Source organism: Rhipicephalus microplus, chromosome X, assembly GCF_043290135.1.
Source record: "Rhipicephalus microplus isolate Deutch F79 chromosome X, USDA_Rmic, whole genome shotgun sequence".
In the NCBI taxonomy this organism is placed as follows: domain Eukaryota; kingdom Metazoa; phylum Arthropoda; class Arachnida; order Ixodida; family Ixodidae; genus Rhipicephalus; species Rhipicephalus microplus.
The window spans coordinates 113973822-114000279 of NC_134710.1; the positions used below are offsets into that span (position 1 = coordinate 113973822).

Sequence of the window (26458 nt, forward strand, 5' to 3'; positions counted from 1 at the left end):
CCACCTTGTCTCTTTTGCTAGTCGTGCTTCGGACACAATGGTGTTACAGGGTTGTGACCGAGTAGGAGGCCTCTGACGAGCTGGACGATATCAGAAACCGGCGGTGCGGTGCCAAAGCGGGCGGTCCGCGGAATTTGGCCGTGCTGATTGGTCAAGCGGGGCCCGCCACTTGTGCACGCGCGCCGGCGGCCGTGAGCTCGCGCCGCGCTGTCCTTGAGTGCCAGTCCTTCAAAAACAGAGACCGCGTGGCCGGCCGCTTAGAGTTTTTCCCGCTGCTGCCTCTAACCATGAAGCTTGCGTGTCTCCTGGTTTTCGCGGCCGGCGCCGCGGCCCGCAGCATACAGCAGTGCGGCGAGGCGAGCACCTTACGCCAGCTACACGTCGTGAGTAACCGATCAACGCCATCCCGTTAATCTTCCTCTTCGTCTTCTTCCTCTCAATGCATGCGTTCGCTCGGCGGTGCGGCACTTTTTGTCTCCCCCCCCCCCCCCCCCATGTCTTATTTGCTTTTTCAGATGCAAATGTGTGGCCTGGTGCGTTCACAAGTAGCCCGCCGCCGCAACTGTTGCGCGTGGGCACCGTACGACCTGTTTTGCTATGAATAACTCACGTAATTGTACCTTTAGCTCCACAGCTTGCCGTTTAGAGTTGGAATGGCGTATGGATGTTGACAGTATCAAGCACTGCGTTCCGTGTTGGTGATGAAGACAGCTGGTAGTAGAGAAAATAACGTGATCGAACTGATGTGCCGCCGTGTATGACACGCAGGTCTGTTGTGTTTCGTTACCATGTAGTCGCGCAGAATTATTATTGGTTTGGAAAACTCAGTGTGTTTTGGGAAAATTTATGTCAATCACGTGTTTATATTTGTTATTTATCAAGGGAAACTAGGTGTTGTAATTATTGCTAAGATGTGTACTGAAACAAGTTTCGACCACTTACATGAGTATTCTAACGCTTGTGCTTGCGTTTTGATACGTGATGTTACTACAGTGACTGTGCTTGCGTTTAGATATCTCCATATTACGTGCACAAATACAAATCTAGAATATCGCCATACGAATAAGCCAAAATTAGTCAAAATAGTGTTAACGTGCCACAACCAATGTAGTCGGTTGAATACTCACTCACTCACTCACTCACTCACTCACTCACTCACTCACTCACTCACTCACTCACTCACTCACTCACTCAATCACTCACTCAATCACTCACTCACACACACACACCTCCGGCGCACGTGCCTGGTGCCTCGCGTCTACTCAGCACCGTGGTCTAAAGTATAACAGAATTGTTTAGGTCTTACCATCAGCCCAATTCGTTTGGAGGTATGTCACTCACCGGTATAGGCACTGTTATAGCGGACTTGACCTCAATACCTCTAACTAGCAGCAGTGTTGTGGGAGACCAATGAAACATCCGCAAGAACAGTTGCGAAGACTTGACCATGCTGCAGGCATGCAACGACACTGTTGTGATATAAAAGCATGCTTTAATAAAGGTTGCTGGACATACAGTGAAACAAGGGCACATAGGTTTATTACGCCCTTTACACTCATGACGGCGTACAGTGCAGCACGTGAACATAAAAAAAAGGTAGCAAAATAGTGCTACGCTATACGCCATCACATAGCGTCAAAGTAGACGCACGCCGTCAACTACCAAAACAACTCGCCCAAGCATCTGCTTCTGTATACAGAAACAGCGTTTCGTATGCGGTGACTATAACAAAATTGTTAGGTTAGCATAAGTACAAGTTTATGTTAACAGTGTTCTTTCCCGCAGCACACTTTGTAAATAACTGAGTGAAACTCTATTTACGTAAAAATAGACTGTTCGCTTTTAATTGCGCTTGTTAACCTTTGTAGATAGAAAACTTTTTCTTTCAGAAGTAAAATACAATATCTTACTAGGCAGACATTATGCTTGCACTCAGTATAATATGTCTTACAACATTCCAGTCCAATAAGTAATTTTTGTGATATACTGTTATTAAAATCTAGCCCAAGTTTTTTTTTTGCGTGTGACAAAGCGCAACTATAAATCTCACTTGTGTAATACTGTGCTTTATAAAAAATGGCAGCATATCCACAGAGTGAATGATGGAGAGTGGGGCGAAGCATTCGTCCGTCCATTCATTCTTGCTTCCGTTTTTTTTTTATTCAGGTTACCCCTAAAGGCCCTCTAGAAGAGGGTATTACATGGGGGGGGGGGCAATACAACATGGTTTACAGCAAGATACAGTGCAACGTGATAACCGCAACAAAGCGCAAACCATGAATACGGGCAGCCATTGCATGGCGTTATACAATAGTTAAAAAACGAAAGAAAACAAAACAACAAAAGCAAAAAATATTTAGTTAGTCACCGTAGTGCGCATGAGCTCTGAAAACTTTACCGAGTCTTTCTCGGTGGCAATATGTGCAGGCAAACTGTTCCACTCAATAATAGTGCGCGGGATGAATGACTGAGCGAAACGAAGTGTGCGAGATAGCGGGCGTTTGACTTTGTTAGGATGATCACGGCGGGGAAAGATGGAACAGGCGGGTTCAAAGAAACTGTCATGTAATGATGGGTGATAGTAAAGTTTGTGGAAAAGTGATAGGCGTGCATATTTCCGACGAATGGCCAAATCCTCTAGTTCAGCACGGTTTTTTAAGTTAGTTACGCTGGAATAGGTAGAATAATCTGAGTAAATGAAATGAGCAGCTCGGTTTTGCAAAGATTCAATATTTGATACGATGTAGGCTTGATGAGGATCCCAAATGGCACTGGCATATTCTATTTTAGGGCGAATTAAACTGGTAAAAGCAAGTTTTTTTAACTGCGATGGAGCCTGTTTATCGCAGTTCGTCCATGCGTCCATGTGTGTGACCGTCCATGCGTCCATCCACCCATTCGCACGTGCGTCTGTTCGTGCATCCGTCCCTGCGTTCATCCATGCATCCACCTCTGCATTCGTCCATGCATCTGTCTGTGTGTCCGTTCGTCCAGCTATTCAACACTCCAAGTACCACCATCTCGCATCTTTTCATCATATATTCCCCTTATAGAAGCACCGCCATCCAGCGGACATTCCAAGGACTAAACGAGAGGTGGCACACGCACACTTTCTTACGGATTGCGCTTCGGGTCTACTTCCCACCTTTAACCACCTAGTGGTATAGACTAGTTCACTGTATTTATGGCACTGCAGCCCAACGCTTGTTAAACTTTTCTAAAACCAAGGAGATTACGCCCAGCGAGTATAACATAGCAACACTTTTCTTTCAGATAGTGCTCAATGTACCATACGAGCACACACCGATGGCAACGAGCATCGGCAACTACAAACCTGTATCGATATGGTTTTGATTATAAAACCATTGCTTTAGAAAACACCTGGCGTCTTTCGTTAAGCAGCTGGCGTCTTCTTTTTGTTTTGCTTTAGAAACATCTGGAGTCTTTTTGTTTTGCCTTTAGAAAACATTTGGCGTCTTTCGTTGGTTTATTTCATCAATCAACGGCGTTTAGAACAAAAATTTTGTATTGTTTAATCACGCACAGGAGTAATATCACCAGGCACTACCTTTCAGGTAAACAATGGCTGCTACTGGGAATGCGAGACTGTAGAAGTCGGCTTTTAACGCTTCTACTTCTACTGACGTTTCCTACTGAAACATGCCAATGGCTGCTAATGGGTTTCCTACTGAAACATGCCAATGGCTGCTAATGGGGAATGAGAGACAGGAGCATTCGGCTTTTAGTTAAAACGCGCACGCCGCGAACTTTTTATTGTTCAACAAAGCACAGGAGAAATCTCCCACCGGCACCACCTTGCAGGTAAAAATGTAACACTGGTTACACACTACGACTACGAGAGACGAACGGGTGCGGCTTTAAAAAGCTTCGCCCCTAAAATTTAAAAGCCAAACGTCAGCTATATTTTTTTGAGATAATGCTCGTAAAGTACGAATCACAACCATTTTCTGTGACCTTGCTCCCCCCTTAATGCCCCAGTATTTACGGCCGACAGGAATTTCGTAACACTTAAAACTTCAAGGTAAAGTAACCGGATCTTTAGCTGCAATCATCACTACTTACAATTATTGTTAGGTAATATTATATCGTATTTATGAAGCTATGTGTGTGCTTTCAACCATTTCATTCTGTATCATTGTATGTATGACAAAATCCCCCCTCCCCCTTCCACTGTCCTCAGCGTGGGGTGGCAAAGCAGTCCTTCTCGACTGGCTTGTATCTTGCCTTCTCTTTCCTTCCTTTCTTAATCGTGATCATTTATTTTGTGATACCCCCCATATCAGTGCCTCGGACGAGCCCTGTAAGGACGCTTTAAATAAATAAATAAGTAATCACGTGAGCTAAACAGAACTAGGTGTAACGTTAGGGTAACCTTAACTGGAGAATTCACGGTGCGTTCCGGATTCCTCCACTACGGCGTCTCTCATAATCATATGCGGGATTTGGGACGTGAAACCTCACATATCAATCAATCAATTGGTATATGTCAAGCACAGTGATCATTTTCGAATAAAGGTTGAGACTTGCAAAGATGGCTTCGTCACAAAGCGCATGCTGCTCAAGGAGAGAGAGAGAGAGAGAGAGAGAGAGAAAACATTTATTGAATGAAGCTTGTGAGTGAAGGTGGAAGGGTGCGTTATTCCAGGAACCCTTTGGCCTGGACAGCCCACCGGGCTCGAGTGACAAGTTGACGCTGCTCGACCAGGTCCGGCTGGGAGACTTCAGCCTCCCACGCTTCACTGAGAAGGATGCCAAGAAATTTTGAGAAGCGAACCATGCGTAGCTTCGCTGTGAAACGAAATCATACACAAAAAAAGAAAAAAAAATATCAGCATATCTCACGCACTGTGGGAATCGGTGCTACGCGAAACAGTCAAAAAGGAGAGGGCATACAGTTTGACCCTGAGCCAAGTGTTCCGAGGCGGATGCACAAAAATGGAGAAGTGTACATTAGCGTGTACATCAGGCACGCTTAGTAAACAGCGACGCTGAAAAGCTATTTTATAGCTCAGTTAATGTGGTCTATAGGCAATGGACTATTACACAGTATTTGCATGCGAACAAATGAAGTGCACGTCATAGCACACACACAGACAAACACACACACACACACACACACACACACACACACACACACACACACACACACATATATATATATATATATATATATATATATATATATATATATATATATATATATATATATATATATATATATATATATATATATATATATATATATATATATATGTATATATATATATATATATATATATATATATATATATATATATATATATATATATATATATATATATAAGGGAAAGAAGTGTATACCTAAGGGCTCGTTTTTCAGTGTTTGACACAATATTAATGAGATCTAACAGACAGTAATGCCAAGGAATGTACAGGGGAAGTTATTAGAACCAATGGAATGTAAATAAGAAGAAAGAAAAGTGGGTGAAAGGATAACCAGCCGTGAGCTGGTTATCCTTTCACCCACTTTTCTTTCTTCTTATTTACATTCCATTGGTTCTAATAACTTCCCCTGTACACTCCTTGGCATTACTGTCTGTTAGATCTCATATATATATATATATCCAGTTAAATTACTACAATGGCACCACGTCATTAAGTATTTTATGTTATGCCATACATGACATGCACAGGATACAAATCATGATGTTTCGTGCGATGCATGTCATGAAAAATAATTTATTAACGCATGTTTATCATGCGCGCATGCCCGTTCTCGAATATACCCTGTTAAGTAAACGACACGGTGGCTTCATACATCATGTCATTGACGCTATTCTCTTCTATAGGTACTTTCATTATGCTCATACTTAATGTGGTGCACGTTCCGGCATAAAAGCAAAGCAATAAAACTGTTGCAGTGGAATCACGCTTACATTTTTTTGTTTATATCATCACCTACATTACGTGGATGTCATGAAATATTTATTACAACCTGTCATTAATTTTTTTTTCATACCATTATGCCCTACAATGCAAGATTTAGTGTATATCAAGTCAGCGACCACAAGGGCGCTAAAACGAGGGCGCATATAGCATGGTTCGCATGAACACATAAAATGTGCGTTATGGTATGTTTGTCATGACATCGGTATATGTCAATTAAAGAACCCCAGGTGGTCAAATTTTCCGGGGCCCTTCACTACGGCGTCTCTCATAATCATATGGTGGTTTTGGGACGTTAAATCCCACATGTCAATCAAATAATTGGTATATGTCAAGCCAGCGAAGTGAACACTAGAGCACTAAAAATTTGACAGATAGATAGATAGATAGATAGATAGTTAGATAAATAGATAGATAGATAGATAGATAGATAGATAGATAGATAGATAGATAGATCATACCAATAAATGTTTCTTTGTCATCCGCTTTTGTCGGCTTCCGTGACGTGCATTAGTAAGTCGCGGACGTACAATAAACTAACCGCGGACAAAAAAAAAAAAGAAGTATTGACGATACGTTGGGGTGTATTCGGCGTCAAGAACCGACAAATTATTGACGTTGTTGTGTGGCTTTCCGCGCAATACATGCTCTTACTCAGCCGTGTATTACGGACACGAATAATGAATTTCCCTATACAAATGAGCCATTCTTTTATCACCCAAATATTATTTGACTTTTAGAGCTGGTAATCCTGCAAACGAGGTGCGTTTGATAGATGGTGACCCCGCAACTCCCCGCCACCAATACTCCCTTCCTTTTTCGTCATAATAACATGAGAGGGTGAGTTTGTTTTGGAATGAGTGCGTTTCGCAACGTGTAAAATAATCGAATGCAGTGTTGCGGGTAATTTTCATCGTAACAGCACGTACGCGCGTAAATATTAAAAAAAAAGGTTGCGTTTCCAATTGCTTTTGATAATGATATAATGGGTCGTTGTTTCTGTTTTATGGCTTCATGAACAGCACCGATGCAATCCTTAAACCTTGAATCGCCGCTTGCCCGACCACTACGTTTTCGTACTATTTATTGCACTGACCACCGAGAGCCGCGGAGTCGACAACTGTGACGTGTACAACTTACGGTCAACCGACTCGACGCCGCTGGCGTAAAAGGGTGGACGGCGATCTCGCCGCTTTATCGGCCGTCGGTGTCGAAGCACGCACATCGGCAGAAGCGTTGCGTATCCGCCGCCCATTTTGCGCCTCTGCCGAAGCGGTAGCGGGACGCGTCAGCGCCCGCGCTTGACGTGCGAGCAACGGTGCGTGAAATACGCGGTGAAATACGAGCGGCGCTTGCGCGCCGGTATTCAGCGGCCAAGCAGGTCGTCCATCACGCGCACGGCGCGCCGAAAAGAACGCCGTCTCTGGCGTTGTGTCGCGCCCCGCGATCGGCCTACTGGAGCTTTCGCGCGCACCCCTCCAAGGGTTGGCGCTGGAACCGCATGTGCGCATTTGCCGGATTTTCTTTACAATTCAGATTGGCCGCCCATCCACCTCTTCTGTAAATGAAGTAAGGGACGTGCAGATGAGAATGAATGCAACCAGTTGCAAGCACCGCAACTCCCTCACGCATCTTGGGCAGCGATAATGCGTTATTCGTGGCGCGCGCCTTTTATTACAGCTGTAGAATACGGATACTACGTGCATGCGCATACACGAACGCGCAGCTACTTTAGTACCAATCCACAAAGTCTTTAGCTCGAGTCACGCTGCAGGCGTTGTTCCCTCTTAGGCGGCGATGCTACTTCAGGCACGGTTCACGCCGTGCAACGTGTATAGGGGCTCGGTCGCACGTTATTTGGCACACTTGCTCGCGCAGTGTCACCAGCGAGCTCGCTTGAATGTTTAGCGCGGCTTGCGCGGGCATTCCTGACACACCGAAGCTCTCGAAGGCCGCAATGAAGCATCCCTTGATCAACTCGTTACGAAAGACGTGCACATTGGTATGGCACGGTGAAGTAACAAGAGCCTCACCACTTTGTTGGAAGACAGATTCTGTCATAGCACCTAATATTTTGCATACAGGGTAAAAAAAAGGTATAGCAAGAACATATGCCAATGAAAAAAAAAGCGAGCATAAAAGTGACGCACCCCTGTGCTTCTCTTCTATTGATATCTGTATACGTGCAATTAGGGTGTACAGGGAAACTAAGCTCTTGCGAATGAATGGTATTTTCAGATGTTTCGCCACGGAGACCGCACGCCAACGTCGCTATACCCCAACGATCCAAACTCGCCCAGGGATTTTCCAGAAGGCCTCGGTCACATAACGCACGTGAGTATACGCACACATGGCTTGATAATTTATTTACTGAAAGCGCGGCACTTATCACGCTGTTTTGATCGATACCGAAATGGTGTTTTAACGCCACAAGTATAGGCTAAGGCTAATGGAGGTAATGTACAACACATTCCCGCAATTAGCTATGCATCAACATTCTGAACATGACATGTACTCTGCTTAAATTACGACTAACCACCATATATTCCTGCGTTAATAGAAAAAAGCACCTTTTCAGCGTTGAATTGTGAAGGCGTTCGAACTTTAGAGGGCGTCTTGAATTATACTATGTGTTTTTTTTAGCACGAAAGTGTTTTGCTCTTTCATGAGAGAGAGGCAAGCGACCCTTGTACTTTGTTATGCGTGATCCGACCGAAAGTATTATTTGTTGACTTGGTCAACGTGGCCTTTTCTCTATGCCACTCAATACATCCTTCAGCAATGTGAGAGCCGCATCTGTTATCTATAATATCATAGATAACACATGACAGATCATAGATAACAAATGTGATATTTAAATAATACTTTATTTTATTTTTATTAATCTTCTTGAGGATTGTTTGGACCACTGCGTATTACTTTTATTTAACACTGTTATATACAAATTGCCCGCAATTTGTAAGTTTATCACGTGTGCGTCGTGAATAGCTTCCTGCACAAGATACACCAATCCACCTCACCGGAATAGGAATACGACTGTGGTCATGAAGATTAGATTGTAATTAAGGAACATTATTTTAGAAAGTGTAAAGTATGCAAGTGAGAGAGAAAATTAGAAACAAAATTAGCAGTTTGGAGAGGTGCCGCCTCACATTACAGAAATAACTTGCACCGTGGCATAAAATGCGTCTTTAGAAAAAAGCAAACATTTTCCTGAAATACTTGTTAGGGAACACTTGACTGGATAAGCGCTTGCGATGAACCGCGGTGTGTTGCTATATACGCAATGATGTGCTGATGTATACAGACAGGGAACTCCCAAAAGTTGCTACAATTTTTTCGTCTTGTCGGCAATGCTGCCTGGCAGGGCAGGTCATCGGGAAAATGGCTTAATGGGGGATGTAGACTTCGGAATGATACCTGTCTCAATTGCCTAAGTGGCAATTGTGAACGCATGGTCGAACTCCACGCAAATGTAAATACTGCACCCTCATTGAGAAAAAAAAGTCATGTGGTTCAAAAGGTTTCAATAATGTCAGAACAGCCAGATGCACATCAACAAGTTTTCTCGCCCGAAAAAAAAAAGTAAAGATGAGCAAGTCGCGAATCAAGGCAATGATCATTTTGTTTTTCAACAGAAAAGGCATGGTTCACAGTGCATTCGTGCCACAAGGACAAGCTGGCAACAGGGAGTTTTACTGTGATATGATCAAACGCTGGAGCAACGAGTTGATGTGTTCGAGAAAAAATTGCGATAATCGGAACTGGAACCACGCAAACACGCCATTTACGACAGACACCACTCAATATCTCCGAGTTGCTGGCCAAAATGAATTGCATGGGAAGCCCCAACCATTGCACAGCTCTGATCTGGCATCACCGGACTTTTTTGCTACAGAGAACCAGAAGAACCCCGAGAAAAAAAATTGACATGAGACGTTGTAGATGGTAAAAGCAGCAGCGATGACATAACTGACGGAAGTTTCTAGGGCGACTACAAAGATTCTATATGAAACGTCAGAAACGGCGCATCGAAAAAGCCAGGGAATACGCTGTAAAGTTCTGAAAAGATTGTAAGCATATATTGAATGAATGTTTTTTTGAATAAAAACAACAACAACAACCACGACAACAGCAAGGACAACAACAACAACAACAACAGAGAAAAATGTGGGACTTTTGCGACAGACTATATTGTGGGCCCTATCAGAAATGTGTGCGGGAGGATGTTTCATTGGAATCTCGATTCGTGCAAGCCAACTGTACAATGTCAGGTTATTTTAACTTATGTCAGCGTGCTGTAGGTTTTTTAGTTGTTAACTTTTTACTCCGAATAAGCACTTTATTTATTTATTTTAGCGGGGAAGAACCAGTAGAAATGGAGTAGTGGAGATAATATAAGCACCAAATTCATCACCACACGTCAGTTGGAACAGAACAGCAAGAAACAGGGAATTACCGCGTGCACTTTCCCCTTTTGTAATAGGAAAAAAAAATTCAGCACATCCAGCTGATCACCTGTCTTCCTACAGACTCCCGATTCATGAAATCAGGATGTGGAAAGAATAAAAGAGGAGGAAAGGCATAACATGCGTCCCTCCAAAAAATATTCAAAGCACTAACTTCAAATAAATTCTAAGCAGAGACGAACATTTACCACGACGAAACAAAAAGTCGAGTTCGTGGGGCCAATAAAAGAAATCATGATTAGCATGCGGTGGGCTCTAAGAATTTCGCTCGTCGCTGTCACGCAGCAAAAGTAGTCAAGGCACCGCAGTGGAGCGCTCAGCGGCTCTCAGAGTTCGCGTTACGTACTTCATGCCGCAGCAGAGATCCAATAGCAGTATCCAACACTAAAAGATGAACAAAGCAGTGATAAATGCCCCTCGGTAAGCGCTTGTTGGCGTCCCCTGCTGTGCCCTTCCCGGAAACTATTTTTTCCGTGTGTGCCTGCGTGCGCAATTTCACTTCAATCTCCCCCTCTATGTCCTTCCTCCTTCGAGTTGGTTCAATGGCGTTGTCACAGAGGAGGAGAGACAGATAGATAGAGAGAGAAAGAGAGAGAGAGAGAGAGCGATAAAAACACATCAAAGAACGAGCAAATACACCGTGATGCACGTTTGGTGACGGGGGGTATAAATCACTCGCCACAGTTGTTCTGCCGTGGCTCTACTCAAATTTTACAGCGTTATATTTCAAGCGAAGCCCGAGGCGTGTGGAGTGGCACAATTTTTCACGCACCCATTAACTGTACCCCGCGGCCATTATCGCGTGTCCCACGACGCGGTCCTCGCTGTCGCTCCTTCGGCGTCGCTGTTGCACGTGGGGCCGTGCGTGTAAGGCTGCAGTCGGCGACCGGCTGCTGCGGAATTTGGGAGGCGTGCTTCCGTGAACGCGCTGAGCTGTTCGATTGCGTCAACTTCATTTGCTGGCATAAACCAACGGGAAAATGTGTGCCAGGCGCTCATCCTTCGGTTGACGTGGTCGACGGAATTACTCGGTGATTGTTTGCCCTCTTGTAATTACATGTCAGCTGGGATCTGTAGGGCGGCCCGTTTTTGAAGGATCGACGTTCGACTGCCACTCTGGCTGGCAATAGGTCAAGCTTTTAACAATTTTGTACATGATATATATATATATATATATATATATATATATATATATATATATATATATATATATGAAAGTAGATGCGCTTTCACATAACTGTTTATTGTGCCGACGTTTCGACAGGAACCCTGTCTTTTTCAAGGCATTATGCCTTGAAAAAGACAGGGTTCCTGTCGAAACGTCGGCACAATAAACAGTTGTTATGTGAAAGCGCATCTACTTTCATATTTATAACCTTGCGGCAACCGATGTTATTCTTCTGCATATAGGCCTTATATACATACATATATATATATATATATATATATATATATATATATATATATATATATATATATATATATATATATATATATATATTTTATTTTATATATATATATATGTATATATATATATATATGTATATATATATATATATGCTTGTAAAATCGTCCAGAAACAGCTATGAATCCTTGCCCAACCGTCGAGGCATCCTTTGGGAGCGGGTAATTCGTGAAAACGTTCCGAGAACGTTTTGCTGTCAGCTTCAATCGTGTCAGCTTTCGCCGGCGCAGACAAAAGAAACAAAAATAATTGGAGGATGATTTTCGCATAAAAGTTACATTTCGAACGGAGAACGTCACTGTTGACACACCGAACTGAGAAAGTAAAGAACACAGCATCATCTAGAATGTGGTAGGTGCATCCGCGCGTCCTAGTTCATTGATTTGTCATTAGCGTTGTAAGTTTGTCATTACGCAACCTCCATGAATGGAGCACGCGTTCTTAACGCCTCACGTTCTGCTGCAAGACTCTTGTCGCTGATCTGATGAGTGCAGTTCTGGAGCTTAGATTTATGTTCATCGCGCCTTGTTAGCGTTGGTTGCAAAATCTGTACACGTGACGCGAGATGTCGAAGTCTCTCGCACATTAATAAACATTATAAGATTGCGAGAACACTTTTGTTCATTATTTCTCGGAGCCAGTGAGTCGTGGTAATGCGCAGCTAAAACTACGTTAAACAACAAGACCTGCATTTCGGAAGCGTCACTTACTTAAGGGTAATCGTTAAGGTAATCTCCTTAATGAAGAGTTATAAGTGGCCATTTTCAGTCTGATTTACTGACACAGCTGTATTCTAAGGAAATGGCGCAGCGGCATGACGCAACGATGTTGCGATCTGCGAGCCAACCCATGCCACGGGCGCCGGAACGGAAGAAAGACAGCCGCCTCACTTTGTGGAGATAAGGAAGAGTACAAAGACTCCCGGTTGTTTTTCATGCGCTGTGAGGTGCGTGGGCGAAATTACTAGACGAAGCACTGCTGTCACTGGGGCCGGCATGAAAATGCGACGGGAGGCGCCTTTGTGGTCCAGGAAAGGCCTCAACGCCGACTTTCCGCCGATAACGGCATTCGGACCATGGCGGCGCATTCAGCATGGTATGGCCGATGGCGAAAACTTGTCGTTCCCTAACACAACTTATAACGAACTACAGGCGATTTCCATCTCTCCAAGTTACAGTTAACGGCTTATGCAGCGCGTTATATTACACCACGCTGTGCGTCCCTGACTGATAGGCCACGGACGCTCAAATCAGATGTCCAGGTGCATGTCATCGGAGGCACCTGGCCTGCGACCACCTTTAGACAGCATAGGTGGACGGGCCGAGCGGAGGGATTACGGACTCATCACACCGCGCTTGCTGGAAGCATGATTTGCCGGATGGGACAGCGTCGCCGGAACAATACAGGTGTTTGGGTTGTGTGTGTGTTGGGGGTGGTGCCGGCATAATGAGCCTCGGAAGCGCTGTGGGACGTGTTATGGGATAGTGCAGCCTGGACCCGTTCCACGATCTAGGAATCTGGGGAAACGAGACTCCTTATAATCAGCCTTTTCAGGCTGCTTCGAGAGCTTTTTTTATGTAGAGCTTTGGGCCAGAGAGCTTGCCATGTACAAAATGTAAATACACCCCCTGTTAAGTTTTCCTTCCTCTGGCCTTCGCATCTTAATCCTGGGTCCCCGGTTCCTGCAAAGGCTGGTTGCAACAACGCTCACTCTGTAGGATTGAAAGTAAGAACGCCGCCTCTCCTATCTGCTGATCTGTCAAGTGAAAGCAAGCTTGAGCGTGTTTCAGCTTGGAGTATCATTTGCTAACTAAGCCGACAACATGTCACTAGCGCCAGTCATCTCTTGAAGGTGCGCAAATCGAATAATGTAAAATTAGCAGAGTTGTATTCGCTGTTTCGCAATGACTCTGCAGTATCAATTTTTAATATATCGTTCACATGTGACGCCTGTATAGCTAACTGCGTGCCAAGTAAGGCAATGATATTAGCGCGACAGTTTTACTAATACAGTTGCCAACTATAGCTTGCCCAGCCGCGAATGGCACTTGCGTAAGAAATATTTTGTGAATAGAAGCCTTCGTTGTTACTGCGTCATTACCAGTGGCTTAAGGAAAGCTGAGCAGCTGCGTGAAGCTTTGTAGTAGTAGCTCGCTCGTTTCTTCCAGGAAAGTGAACAAATTTCTCGTTTGTATAATAGTGCCAGGCGCGAATGTATACAACAACTGCATCTATCTTACCGGTATACTTACAATGGAGTAGAAACCTGAAGGCTTACAAAAAGAGTTCAGCTTAAATTTAGGACGACGCAGCGAGCGATGGAAAGGAAAATGATAGGTGTACTCTTAAGAGACAAGAAGAGAACATAGTGCGTCAGAGAATTAACTGGGATTAATGATATGATAGTTGAAATCAAGAAGAAGAAATGGGCATGGTCCGGGCACGTAGCTAGCGCGTAGGCAGGATAACCACTAGTCATTATTGGTACCTGAATGGATTTCAAGAGAAGGCGAATGCGTCAGAGGGAGACAGAAAATTGGCTTGGCAAATGAAATTAAGAAGTTTGCAGGTATAAAGTGGCAGCAGAAAACACAGGACCGGGTTGATTGGCGGAACATAGAGGAGGCATTTGCCTTGCAGTGGGCGTAATCAGGCTAATGATGATGGTATTAGGTGCGAAGTGGGAAAGAGCAAATACTTGAGCGTGTTGGGAAATGCACGTTCTTAAAGGTTTGCCTACACTCAATAAGAATACACTGAGGTAGGGTAAAATTTACAAATAAGGCTGAAATGCTAGATGTAGGGGTAAATCTTTTTTTCTTTTTCAGAAAGGCAAGAACGACCAGTACAACTTGGGAAAATATTTGAGGACAAAGTACGAAGACTTTTTGACCTACGATTCCAACGAAGTGAGTTTTTCTTTTTTTGTAATATTTTACAACATATATATGCTCCTCAGAACAGGGATCTTGACCGGACTAAAGTAATGCGCAAATAGTTATAATATTTGAATGGCCTTGGTCATCAGTAAATCTTTTCGACGAAAGCACTCTTAGCATGAAAATATTTCATGCGAGCTTCTCCAAAAACAACTGATGCCATATACTTTGCGAAAGTGAAGGACCAAATTAAGTCCCTTTTTTACTTATTGTTAAATGAAGGGTGAAGAGCAGTCTACAGTGCAACTTCTTTAAAGGATTAGTTGCCCTACCGGTACTGCAGTGCACTTTTTTTTTGAAAAAATATTTATGACACACTTCTTTCAGGTTCCACTCATCGCAACTTTCATAAGAATATTAGCCACATCTGGTCATATTGTTAGCAATTCATACTTATTTATAACTTGACTCTATTATATTTCAGCTGTTTTAGAAAATTGTTAGCCCTTGTACGTGGCTTTTATCTTATAATATGTAATGTTCCAGGCACACAGAAAATAAATCAATCATTTGCTTATGGATCTTGGTAAGTTCTGCGCCTTAACCTGCAGCAGGGGTGCCTTAGCTAACAGGCCGCAGTCACGAAAATTTACTCCCTCAGGACCAGGACTAAAGAGCTTAAAGTAAAAAAGTAAAATTTACTGGAGTGGAGACGATGCCGCTCGGGTGAAGCCGTCCGCCGCTAACTTGCCATACGCAGAAAATACGCCTTCCACAACGCTAGCCGCTGCAGCCACAAGGATGTTCCAGATGCTCTCTGGCGTTGTGGCGTCCGCACGTTGTAATGGATATATTGTGCGATGCCTAAGGCTACATAAATCAAGGTAAAAGTGCACTGGGATAAATTTAAGGTTGCGAGTAGCACATTTCGAGCTTCTCTGTATGCCGGAAACATGTTGACAGCTCGTAACTTGTCTTCATATTTGACGATCATTCTTTTCAAAGCATGTTGGGGCGTGCTGTTCAAGCTTTGTGTCCTTGATATTACGGGAAGCCTGGAAGTCATAAGACCCCATTTTTTCACATTGGAAGCAGAAGACTGTACTGGCCGCATTGTTTCGACCGGACTAGGCTGAGACCTGCAAGTTGTCCAGCTGGACTTGACGCATTTCTAAAGCACCCGGAAAACACAGTAATACGCCTCCTTGTGCTCGTTTATATCACTGGACTGGTGCGCGAATAGAACAAGCACGCAGCCTATTCAATAAAATTAAAAATTACATTTCGTTTTAGGTTCCTTGTGTTAATTAAAAAGGTAGCTCACTAATACAAGGTTAAGTAACGTTATTTGAGCAACAAACCAGAACCTGTATTTTTTTTACAACCGTGCCTTGCGTTTTGTTATTTTTAGTGCAGCGAGCAAAACCAGTAGATCTGAACTGTGCAACGCCTGTTCTTGCTGCAAAGAAAGTGACCATAACTGAGGCGCCGGGTACTCGTACCGTTATATCTATTCAATTGGAACAAGTTGTTGAGGATGGGAGAGTTGCATCAACTAGCTGCACGGCAGCTCTTATAAAAACAATGCTTCATGTTTCCTAGGGTACATAAAACAGCTCAAGAATAAAAATCTATACCGCAGAGAAATCGCACACTGAACCATCGAGATAAAACAAAGGAGATAGAGAATCAAAAGCGCATGTCTGAGGAGGGCAGGCTTGGTGTCTCCCTTCATATACATACAGCAAATCCTCCACGGGCCACAAAAAGACCAGAAGGCACGTACACATCCGAGCTGCGGGCGTTTGCGTTTATGCTGCACTTCTATTCTCCATCAGCTTATGAGAATGTTTTGATCGAAGCACAATATCGAGCACTGTCAGCAGAGTGCACTATACTAGAATAGCAAACAGTTTCATGAAAGGACAGGCTGGAGTCACAGCTGGGTCGCTGAACTCGGAAAATCTCGCCAAATGTTGCACAGGGTATTATTGTACGTTGGTTGTTAACGACAAATGAGGAAACACGTTGAGACTGTGGGCGACTAGATGGACGTGAGTACCTTGAAAGTGGAATGCATTAATATAGACGGCATGTGCACACGCTGGTTGGCCTAAGCTTACCACTTAGGAGGTCACCTGTGTCCTTTTTTTTAATTGACTCATGAACAAGAGCCGAGAGAGTCTCGTTAACTAAATAGTATCGAAAAGCTCTGTTAATAAGGCCGGCTGCAATTAAAATACCCACATTTCAAGCACGACTTTGCAAAGCCAAGACATCTGGTTCTGGAGGTTTGGATACTAGCTGTGATAAAGAAACTGGCTTTCAATAATGAAAGCCTTCACGAACATATCTTTCTCGATGAGGATGTCCTTTTGTGTGATGCTTTGGACACCCACATTTATATTACACAAAAATGAAGTAGCCGAAATCTACAGATGCAAAAGATTGTATCCCATAAATAAAATTAACAGGAAAGTGTGTGCCGAGAAAGTGAGGTCTGCTCTCACGAGTATGGTTACTTTTAAAAATCAGCATCACATACCCTTCGTCGGTGTGCATGCTTGCAAGGAAAACTCCAAAGAAACGTAACAAAGTCGACTTTACTCTTATCTGCCGTTTGTTTTTTTTCCTTACAACTTGCCCCTTAATACACGTCATAACTGTTAAAAAACCAATTCGCACAGGCGCGGCGGGCGCTTCGGCTGTTTGGCTCCCGTATCTTGCATATGCCATGATGGCCACCGCCGCGCGCAGCGCAGCTTCGCTGCGATCCATTGGTTTAGATAGGTGGTCTTCACTCCATCCTTGTTCGAAAGTGAAAGCGAAAACGGCGAAGGGGGAGGGGGGTTGTACAATTGTCAAAACAAACATTCAAACATTTAAGGAGACCTTCATATGTCATATATCAGGAATTACTAAATGAGATTTGATCACAATATTCCAGCAACATAGCAATACTAACTTCCGAAATGACTAAAATCTGGACGCCAAGTCTGAAATATAGAGTTTTGTTTCGCGATTACGTATAAACACATTGTGAAAGCAGTAGGTAAATGACGAAAACAATGTTCTAGACCACTCATGCTTGCGTAGTTCATAAAAAAAATGGGCTAGACACAGTTATGCACAGAAAGAGATCCGCGTGTTTAGGACCTTTGACCTAGACAGTTCAAATGTTTAACACAAGAAGGTTTGCTTCGGGGATTTTGTGGTTAGTTAAAAACTAGGTAATAAAAATTAATATAGAAATAAATATAGACAACAAGGTCATATCGCATATCAACGGAGTGGCCGCGCAACGGACGCAACTGAGTGGCCCAGGGGTGGGGGGTGGGGTTGGGGTCTGTTTTGATATCGCTATTAAAAACTGGGTGATGAATATCTCGAATCACCTAAAATATAATTTTAAGAACGGGCATGCTATAAACTTTCACGGGCTACTAATTGCTACTACAGTAAAACCACACTAAAACATTTTTCTAAACTTAAGAAAAAGAAAAAAAAAACACGCAAGTGCCGGCAAACGTACGAGCCGAGAAACTTAAAAAAAATGGCAGCATATCCACGGAGTGAATGATGGGGAGTGCGGCGAAGCATTCGTCCGTCCATTCGTTCTTGCTTCCGTCCATTCCTGCGTACGTCTGTGTAACCGTCCATGCGTCCATCGACCCGTCCGTGCGTGCGTCTGTTCGTGCGTCCGTCCCTGCGTTCGTCCATGCATCCGCGCCTGCGTCTGTTCATGCGTCCGTCCATGCATCTGTCTGTGTGTCCGTTCGTCCATCTATTCAGCACTCCAAGTACCACCATCTCGCATCTTTTCATCATATATTCTCCATATAGAAGCACCGCCATTCAGCGGACATTTCAAGGACTAAACGGGAGGTGGCACATGCACACTTTCTTACGGCTTGCGCTTCGGGTTTACTTCCCACCTTTAACCACCTCGAGTTCATGGTATATACTAGTTCACTGTATTCATGGCTATGCAGCCCAACGCTTGCTAAATCTTTCTAAAACCAAGGAGGTTACACCCAGCGAGTATAACGTAGCAACCCTTTCTTGTCAGATCGTGCTCAATGTACATGCCAATAGCTGCTAATGGGGATCGCAGCGTGCGCGTTACCTAAAGGCTGAATGCTCCTGTCTCTCATTCCCCCTTAGCAGCCATTAACATGTGCATTGAGCACTATCTTTTATTGTTCAACAACGCAGAGAAGAAATCTCTCACCGAAACCACCTTGGAGGTCAAAAGCGTTAGGACCACTATTTCGGGTATGTGCCACTGGTGGTTACGTACTACGAGGGACGCACAAGCCACGCCATAAGGAGCTTCGCCCCTAAAAAGAGAAATTAGAGTACTGGGAAGACGCACGTGCACAATTTTATTTCACACTTTTCGCTTGAAGGAATCATGCAGCGCCGCCTGGCACATCTTCTCACGCCCGATGAGTAGAAGGTGTACCTGAAGCAGCTGCAGTGCCATGTGGTCCTCAGCATCGTCCAGTATACACGCCCCCCATACCCGACACGACAGCTCACAAGTATAGTGCCTAGAGTGTCTTAGGCAGTATACCATACACGAGATACAGGACATGCGAGGAGACTACAAGAAGCTTTTTCTACGATAACGGTAGCGATGAGTCCTCCCTGGCACTCAGTCCATGCATAAAGGATGACTACGGGAAGCAAGAAGGTATTCTTGAAGTACATACTTTCGTCAAATACGTCAATAGAAAATTTTAGCCCCCAATCACGCCAAAAAACGCCATGTTTTGACAAAAATAGCCAGAGGTAGTGTTTCTGGTGGCGCGACTTAAAGATTCATCATGGATGTCCCCTTCACCGCTTATGGCGGTCAATCCCACCGTCAAGCCACCAAGCAGAGCAAGCCAAGACACGTGAAAAGTCAATATGGCGGTCTTGGAGGGCCGTTTCACAACATACAATGCGGGAATGGTCCCACAGTTGTGACGTAACAGCAAGGTTGCCAATGCATTGGATCGTACATAGCTATGCCGGGGCTGGCCGAGAGTGATGTAACAGCAAGGAAAACGCAGCTCCCGGGAACGTAACAGCGAGGTTTTAGTGTATAAAGAACTGCGCTGAAGTAAATACCTACATGTTAAGTTACATTTCTTTATAAATTGGTAACTTCATAGTTCTTTAGCTATGGTAAAGTATACTTCCACATCGACGTATACTATAGGCTTGATGTGCTAAAGCGATAGGATACTAACTGTCAGAGGATTTTTATAAAAAATAGCAACATTCTGTAAAACTTCATTTTAAAAAATAACTTACACGTACGTCTTTTGCGGGCACGTTGTTGAAAAAAAATGTTCTTTAATTCGGGATATCTAGAGGCGAAATTATGGCTGTGACTAGGACCAAAGGGCTGCAAAAGTATTCTTTGATGATTCACGGCAACTTAAAAACAAAAAATGCAGTTTAATGCCTGTGCAATAGCAGCACTGCAGGTCAGTGGTTGGCAGGTCATTAAAGAGAGATATCAAATGTGGTACGTTACGCTGCCAACTGTGACATACGTAGGGACGTAATGGCCAATAGTAAGCATGATGGCTGCATGAGATAAATGCGAAGATATACTGTGCATAACGCAAGTCTCCCCGTCCTTAATATCTGTCTTTGTGAGTATTGATAGGCGCATTCACTCGACATATGGTGTTCATAATAAACTAGTGAGTGATGTGCTAACTCTAGTTCATCATTGTCAGATGCGAGCAAGAAGCTCTAGCCGAGAACGGTGCCTGGAGAGCATCCAGACCAACCTATACGGCCTTTATCCCCCACGGGACAAGAAAGTTTGGAACAGTGAAGTTGACTGGCAACCTGTACCCATTCAAACAATGCCCGTCGACTTGGATGGCGTGAGTGTACAATTTTTATCGCGTTATGTGTAAGTGATGAGTTATTCGATGAAGGAGTCACTGCAATAAACTTCGGATACGTTCATGCGACAAGTTAGGCTTTCTATGCGAAAGCGCCAGGAGGCACCAGTCCAAGACCATTCGTGGATGCACTTTACAGATGCTGTACGAAGATGCAATATGCCCCGCTGATGACGAGGAGCTGGAACGAATCCGCGAGTCACCGGAAGGCGCTGAGGTGATGAGCAACAACGCGGTGAGTTTATACCAAAGTTTTTTTTTGGCCCTCCCTCTTCACACAACACGATTTAGTTAAAAAAAAAGCATCGCAATGAATAAACGACAAATGTGGCATGCTTCCTTACCACTGCTCAAAGGAGGTCGTTTTTCGGTTATGTATTGTACAGCTTCTTTCCGTCTGACTGAATTTAGGCGACAGACAGGTGTGTATAGTTGAAATGATTCCATTACTCATTTTCCCTGCACGAACACCAAAAATGGACTCATTGTACCTAAAAAATCTTGCACTGTCGTAAGGTGCGGTATTCTGCCAGTCTGGCTGCCTATGTGTTGCCAGTCTTGATACGACCTCTCGTTCATGTCATTTCGTTCTCGTGAGGAAATCTTTGCGATACCCACAGGTCCTCTTTCGAAATTGAAACTTTAATGGTCAAACATTTATTATGGTTACCTTCTCTGTTTTCCATAAACCTTCTATGTTTCATGTTAAATCTAGGCCTTCTAACCACTACAAAGCAGTTTCCCGCAAAGACACGCTTGCACCACACGACGGAAGGAACTTTGCTCATCCTCCTGCAAAACTGATCTAACAAGTTGCATACCTGTTGCAGAATTTGATGAGGACGCTCGAGCAGCTGTCTGGCAAGAAAATGACAGACTGGGTCAGCGTGAGAGATTTGCTGGACACTCTGACTATCGAGGTATGTCAAGTGATACGCTAAACACTTTTTTTTCATTCATGAAAATATGCGCTGATAATCATTACAACTCATTACACAAAAAAAATGTTGACTTTCATTTCGGCATACACTAGTAAATGCAACAGTCCCCTAATTATGCTTCCCTTAAGGTGAAGTTATTGTTAGTGTTGTATTCTGTTTGCGCAGCGGAGTCGCAACCTGAAGATTCCTGACTGGGCGCTTCCACTTTGGGGCAACATGACAAGGGTGGCGAAATACACGACCATATTGAATTACAACAGCGCTCTGCATAACAGACTACGAGCTGGTAAGATTCTACATTGCTTTTTTCGTCCGTGCATTTACTTATCTCAGCGGTCTCATATGGCGTGTCAACTGACACATGCCGCTCCAGTCGGTTCGCGAAAAAAAAGAAAACGAATTATTCGCCTTAGCGCCTGGATAGAATAGATTATGTAACAGTATGGCTACGAAAACATTGTAGTATGTACGCTACAAAGAAGCGATGAGAGGTCATTTAATTTATACTTGGTGGTGGGGTAAAAGACACAAAACGATGTGACACAAACAATAGGAAAGAATAGCGCGTATGTTCGCTCATTGTTTTCATCCCATCATTTCGCCTTTCGCGATGTTGACGTCACATTGATTGTTACAGGTCTTCTCTGTCCTTTATCTATCCTCTATGTCAGGTACGTGACCTTGGCGAGACATAATGATATCCCGTGTCAAAGGAACGTGCTTTTCGTATTAATTGAAAAATGAGTGTGTGCTCACATCGATTTTCGTTACGAAGTAAAAGAAATGCTGTAGTTATACAGTCTCGGACACTAACCAGGTGTTCCTCCAAAATGCGGTCCACGCTGTTAATAAGTGGACATGGCCAAGTAGAGAGACTTGATGTTGTAGCTCATTCTGGATAAAATAATGGTATATACACTTACTTCTGATATTGGGTTTTCATAAATCACAAGTGATAAGACCTGCAACTTAGCGTACTGAAAATTTTTATATCTTCTGCCTCACGGGCTTATTACAAATATGCAACATTTCAGTGTACCGTATGTTTCTGTGGCAACACTATCTGAATGTAAAAGTTAAGGGAATCGAGATAAAATAATACCATTTGAATGAAGAAATCTGCCACAGGGGCTCACATAAAGAAAGCTTTGTGTGAGTTAATTTAGAAGCCTAATGAAATCATATTTTTAATAGCCAACACATCTATCAGTGACAGTTAGCCAATGGGATTCGGGCGTTGGTAGATGACGACAAAATCATTAAAAATTGACTTTTTAAATGAATCAAAATGCATTAATAAATGTTCTTTGTAATAATCTTTGTCCCACTCATCACCCACTATTGCGTTTCTATATAAGTTTCTTCTTTCACAGTCGGCTGGCATTGTCCTTTTTGATGGCGCTTGTCAGATAACTCTGTGTCTCTTCCTTTGCGCGCTTCTCCCAATTAATTGACGATGGCAGATACAAGGAGAAAAAGCAAAAAGTACCAACGTAGGAACAATCAGGCAAAATTTGCTAACAAATAAAAAAATCCACCCACCAAAAAGAAAATGTCGTTACACACACCCACGTGATCTTGCTGTCGGCCAGCGCCCATGTATATTCGCTTTGTTGTTATTCGTTCTCAGATGACGGACATAACCTAACCACAGACCGAAGTCGAGATGCCTTATCTATATGTTATCGTTAGAACCATTGATGTAGTGCTAAAACACGAAGATGTAAGAAGCAAAGCGCATATGACGAGTGCTCTAGCCTCGGCAGTGCATGGAAGGAAGCACGTATACGCCAGGAGAAGAATGAGAAGGGGCCGGGTAGGAGCTGTGTCTTGTGCCACTTATTAACGCGTTTCTTCCGTTTGCGTATAGCGACAACGAGTCCGTACCGAATAGTTCAACTTTCGGAACGCTCCGCGCATGCGTGATCGTGGCAATCCAACCCGGCACGCCAAGAAACGTCACTTGTTCTGTAATGCCACCACGTGTGACAACTGCGCAGCGTGATCCTGAAACGCTCGCGTTCGATTAGGCGCTGAAGAGCAGTCGCAACTCATCATGCAACGTAGTTTTTTTAAATTTTTAATGTTTATAGGGCTTTAGAAAAAGCCGAAAGGTATAACAGGGTTGTTGTTATTTAACCAACGTTTCATCCGCTAGGGAGCCGTGATGTTGGTAACAAGAGGTTAATTAGGGAGTATTACTTAATTAGGCTGCTGAACCAATCAACAGGGAGTATTTTATCAGCTCTTGTTGTGTATCTCATCATAAAAAAGGAGATAAAAATATTTGAATGCTGAATTTTAATCGCAGAGTTATCGCTGAATACCCGGTGTAACAGCACCTTCTTTTTTGCTTTGCTGGAATAATTCTCTGCAGGTCTGATGATCCGAGAAATACTGCGGCACTCCGATGAAGTCATTAATGGAAACTCGAACGTGAAGCTGTACATGTACGCTGCGGTATGTCTTTTTTGTGTGTTTTGTATGCAATATACACGCATGAGAAGCCGTGGAATGCGTCAAACTTCGCATTGGACAGTTAAGCAGAGTCGTATGCCCTGGTCGCTGGAATTTAATGTAGCGTACGCATACCATAGGTCGTTTGCGCGTGAGTCTGTGAAGCTCACTTTCTTTATAAGCCCGAACTCCTCGTAAAGGTACATCACTCAGATGTCTGTTTAACACGTCGACCACTTGCCGGTGACGTAACCTTTTCTTAATTTGTAGACACGATCAGCGATTGATCTATGCACCGCGCTTGTTTGCGATGCCCAAATGTGTCCAGGGGCACTATACAAGTTTTTCGGTACTATTAGAACTCTCACGCACAAAAGAAGACTAACCATATTTATGAAATACAAAAATAATTAGGTACGCACTAATTACTCAGAAAATAATTTGTAGCACTTCAACTACCATTGTTACTGACATTTTCTGTCAGTTATCCCAATTCAACCTACTGATTTTTTGCAGAAGTGTGAGTGGTTAGTTCCACCATGCAGCTGGCGAAATAAAAAATGATAAGCTTTTTTTTTAAGAGCGCCCATGGTACCGTAACTACTGTGGTAGCTTATAGCTATAGGTAAGGTGCCGCAGCTGGAAGATCGACAAAGCCGGCTACATTTCAGGGCCATGGAAGTCACATTTTGAAAGAGTGAAATGTAGTAACATACGTGAAGCTATATTTAGGACAACTTTAGGCATCCACGGGTGATAGAAATGAATACAGAGCTCTTTGATACAGCCTGTTTTCTAATCATATTATATTTTAACCACTGTATGTAACTTTTTTTCCTTCACTGTATTACGAGCTTCAGAAACTTGAACAAAAGTGGTCCACTTACGGACTCTATAAGTCAATCGAGTCAGAAAGTAAACTTGGATGATTGCACTAACAAAAATGCCTCTTTTAAGAAAGACTGAAAGACCAAAAACTTGAAATACTGGTGCCAAAGGGAACTAAATTATCCTTAGAGGCTAGCATAGCCTGCTGAGAGAAATAGCGCAGCTTATCAGTGCACTGTAACACTAGTGAAGTCACTTTGATCATTTTCACATACATTCCTTCTTAGTCCAACCCACTCGCTCTGAACTGTTTTCAGCATTAAAGCAAAATTTTGATACTTTTCGCATTATCTCGGGGAACGCTTATTGAGAACATGTTTTAAGTTACGATTAGGCTGTTGACTTCTTTCGCAGAAAAGGACAATTAGTTGCAAACTGACACGCCCTGTTACAATGAATGGGTGATGCAATAAGATCGCTTCATCCCTAAATAATTTCTTGTTGATTGCTAAACGAACAATCAGATTACACTTAAGCGCATTCACGTCTTGCTAAATGTTGCTCGGGAATTGCATGAATTAATTAAAAAAGAAGCAGTACAAACGCGTTCAACATCATGTCGCGAGCGTTCATGTCACTTGATCTATGAGCGATACACGTCAGGAAAGTTCGCAATTAGCGTGATTACTTCCGCTTAAGTTATGATGTCATACTTTGTCATCATTTGGCTGCGCCGCAATGTTTTTCTGAGTTGCCATTTTAGGATGCGTGTCTTCGTATTTGACCATAGCCCTTTTTGCAGTCTTGGTGACTTACAATATTCATCGTTTTGCAGCACGACGTCCTGATCGCAGCATTTACGTCAGCATTCGGAGTGTTCAACCAGTTGGCGGTGCCGTCATCGACAGCGGTCATCACCGAACTGCACGAAGACGCCGACGGCAACTTCTACATCCAGATGCTCTTCAAGAACGACACAACGCGCAAGCCCTACAGGCTCGAGATCCCCGGCTGTGAAGGGTTCCATTGCAACCTGAAAACCTTTAAGACAATCGCGAAGCCTTACGTCGTCGAGGACTGGCGCCAGGAATGTGGCCTCGAACCACTACCCGGTGGCACCAACCTATTTCCTTGAAGATGATTGCACGACTAGACCACCTGGTTGTCGGTGGCACGGTCGAATTACCTTCATTGAAGCAGCTATCCGGTTGCTGAGGTCCATGAAGCCTTTCCGATGGCTGTTTTTATTCACTGCAGAGCGCTGTACTTTGCGCCTGTTACCCCATCTTTCGAATAAATTTTGTTTTCTAAAAATATATGCACCCAACTGTTGTCCATATCGCTAAGACCATGGCACGCTCTTGTTGACTCCTTGAGGAGAGCACCCACGCTTATGTTGCGTGGCGTAATGCACTAAATCATCATTTTTGATGGTGATAGTTGGGCTAGCTGGTATACGAACTGGCTTGATGCATAAGCAATTGGCGCAAAAAGGACAAAGCGCAAATTGAAAGAAGCGAACAGGACGCGGTGCCAAGTTCTGTTTCCTTCACTCTCTCCT

At 43.5% G+C, this 26458-nt stretch overlaps 1 protein-coding gene across 1 annotated transcript; it reads left to right on the top strand.

Moving 5' to 3' along the window:
* The first annotated feature begins 218 nt into the window (after positions 1–218).
* On the top strand, positions 219–26213 carry LOC119176312 (testicular acid phosphatase homolog). The gene is made up of 9 exons (XM_075877441.1): positions 219–383; positions 8185–8280; positions 14709–14789; positions 20498–20650; positions 20811–20906; positions 21502–21591; positions 21778–21898; positions 23990–24072; positions 25733–26213. The coding sequence occupies exons 1-9, from the start codon at positions 288–290 to the stop codon at positions 26030–26032; spliced, it is 1116 nt and encodes a 371-aa protein (XP_075733556.1). The 5' UTR covers positions 219–287; the 3' UTR covers positions 26033–26213.
* Positions 26214–26458: the final 245 nt, after the last annotated feature.

Bases quoted from the DNA above. Each gene is read 5' to 3' on its own strand.
- LOC119176312 (XM_075877441.1), top strand. From the start codon at position 288: ATGAAGCTTGCGTGTCTCCTGGTTTTCGCGGCCGGCGCCGCGGCCCGC. The intron at 20,907-21,501 runs GTGAGTTTATAC...TACCTGTTGCAG, and splicing joins AGGTGATGAGCAACAACGCG to AATTTGATGAGGACGCTCGA. The intron at 21,899-23,989 runs GTAAGATTCTAC...AATTCTCTGCAG, and splicing joins GCATAACAGACTACGAGCTG to GTCTGATGATCCGAGAAATA.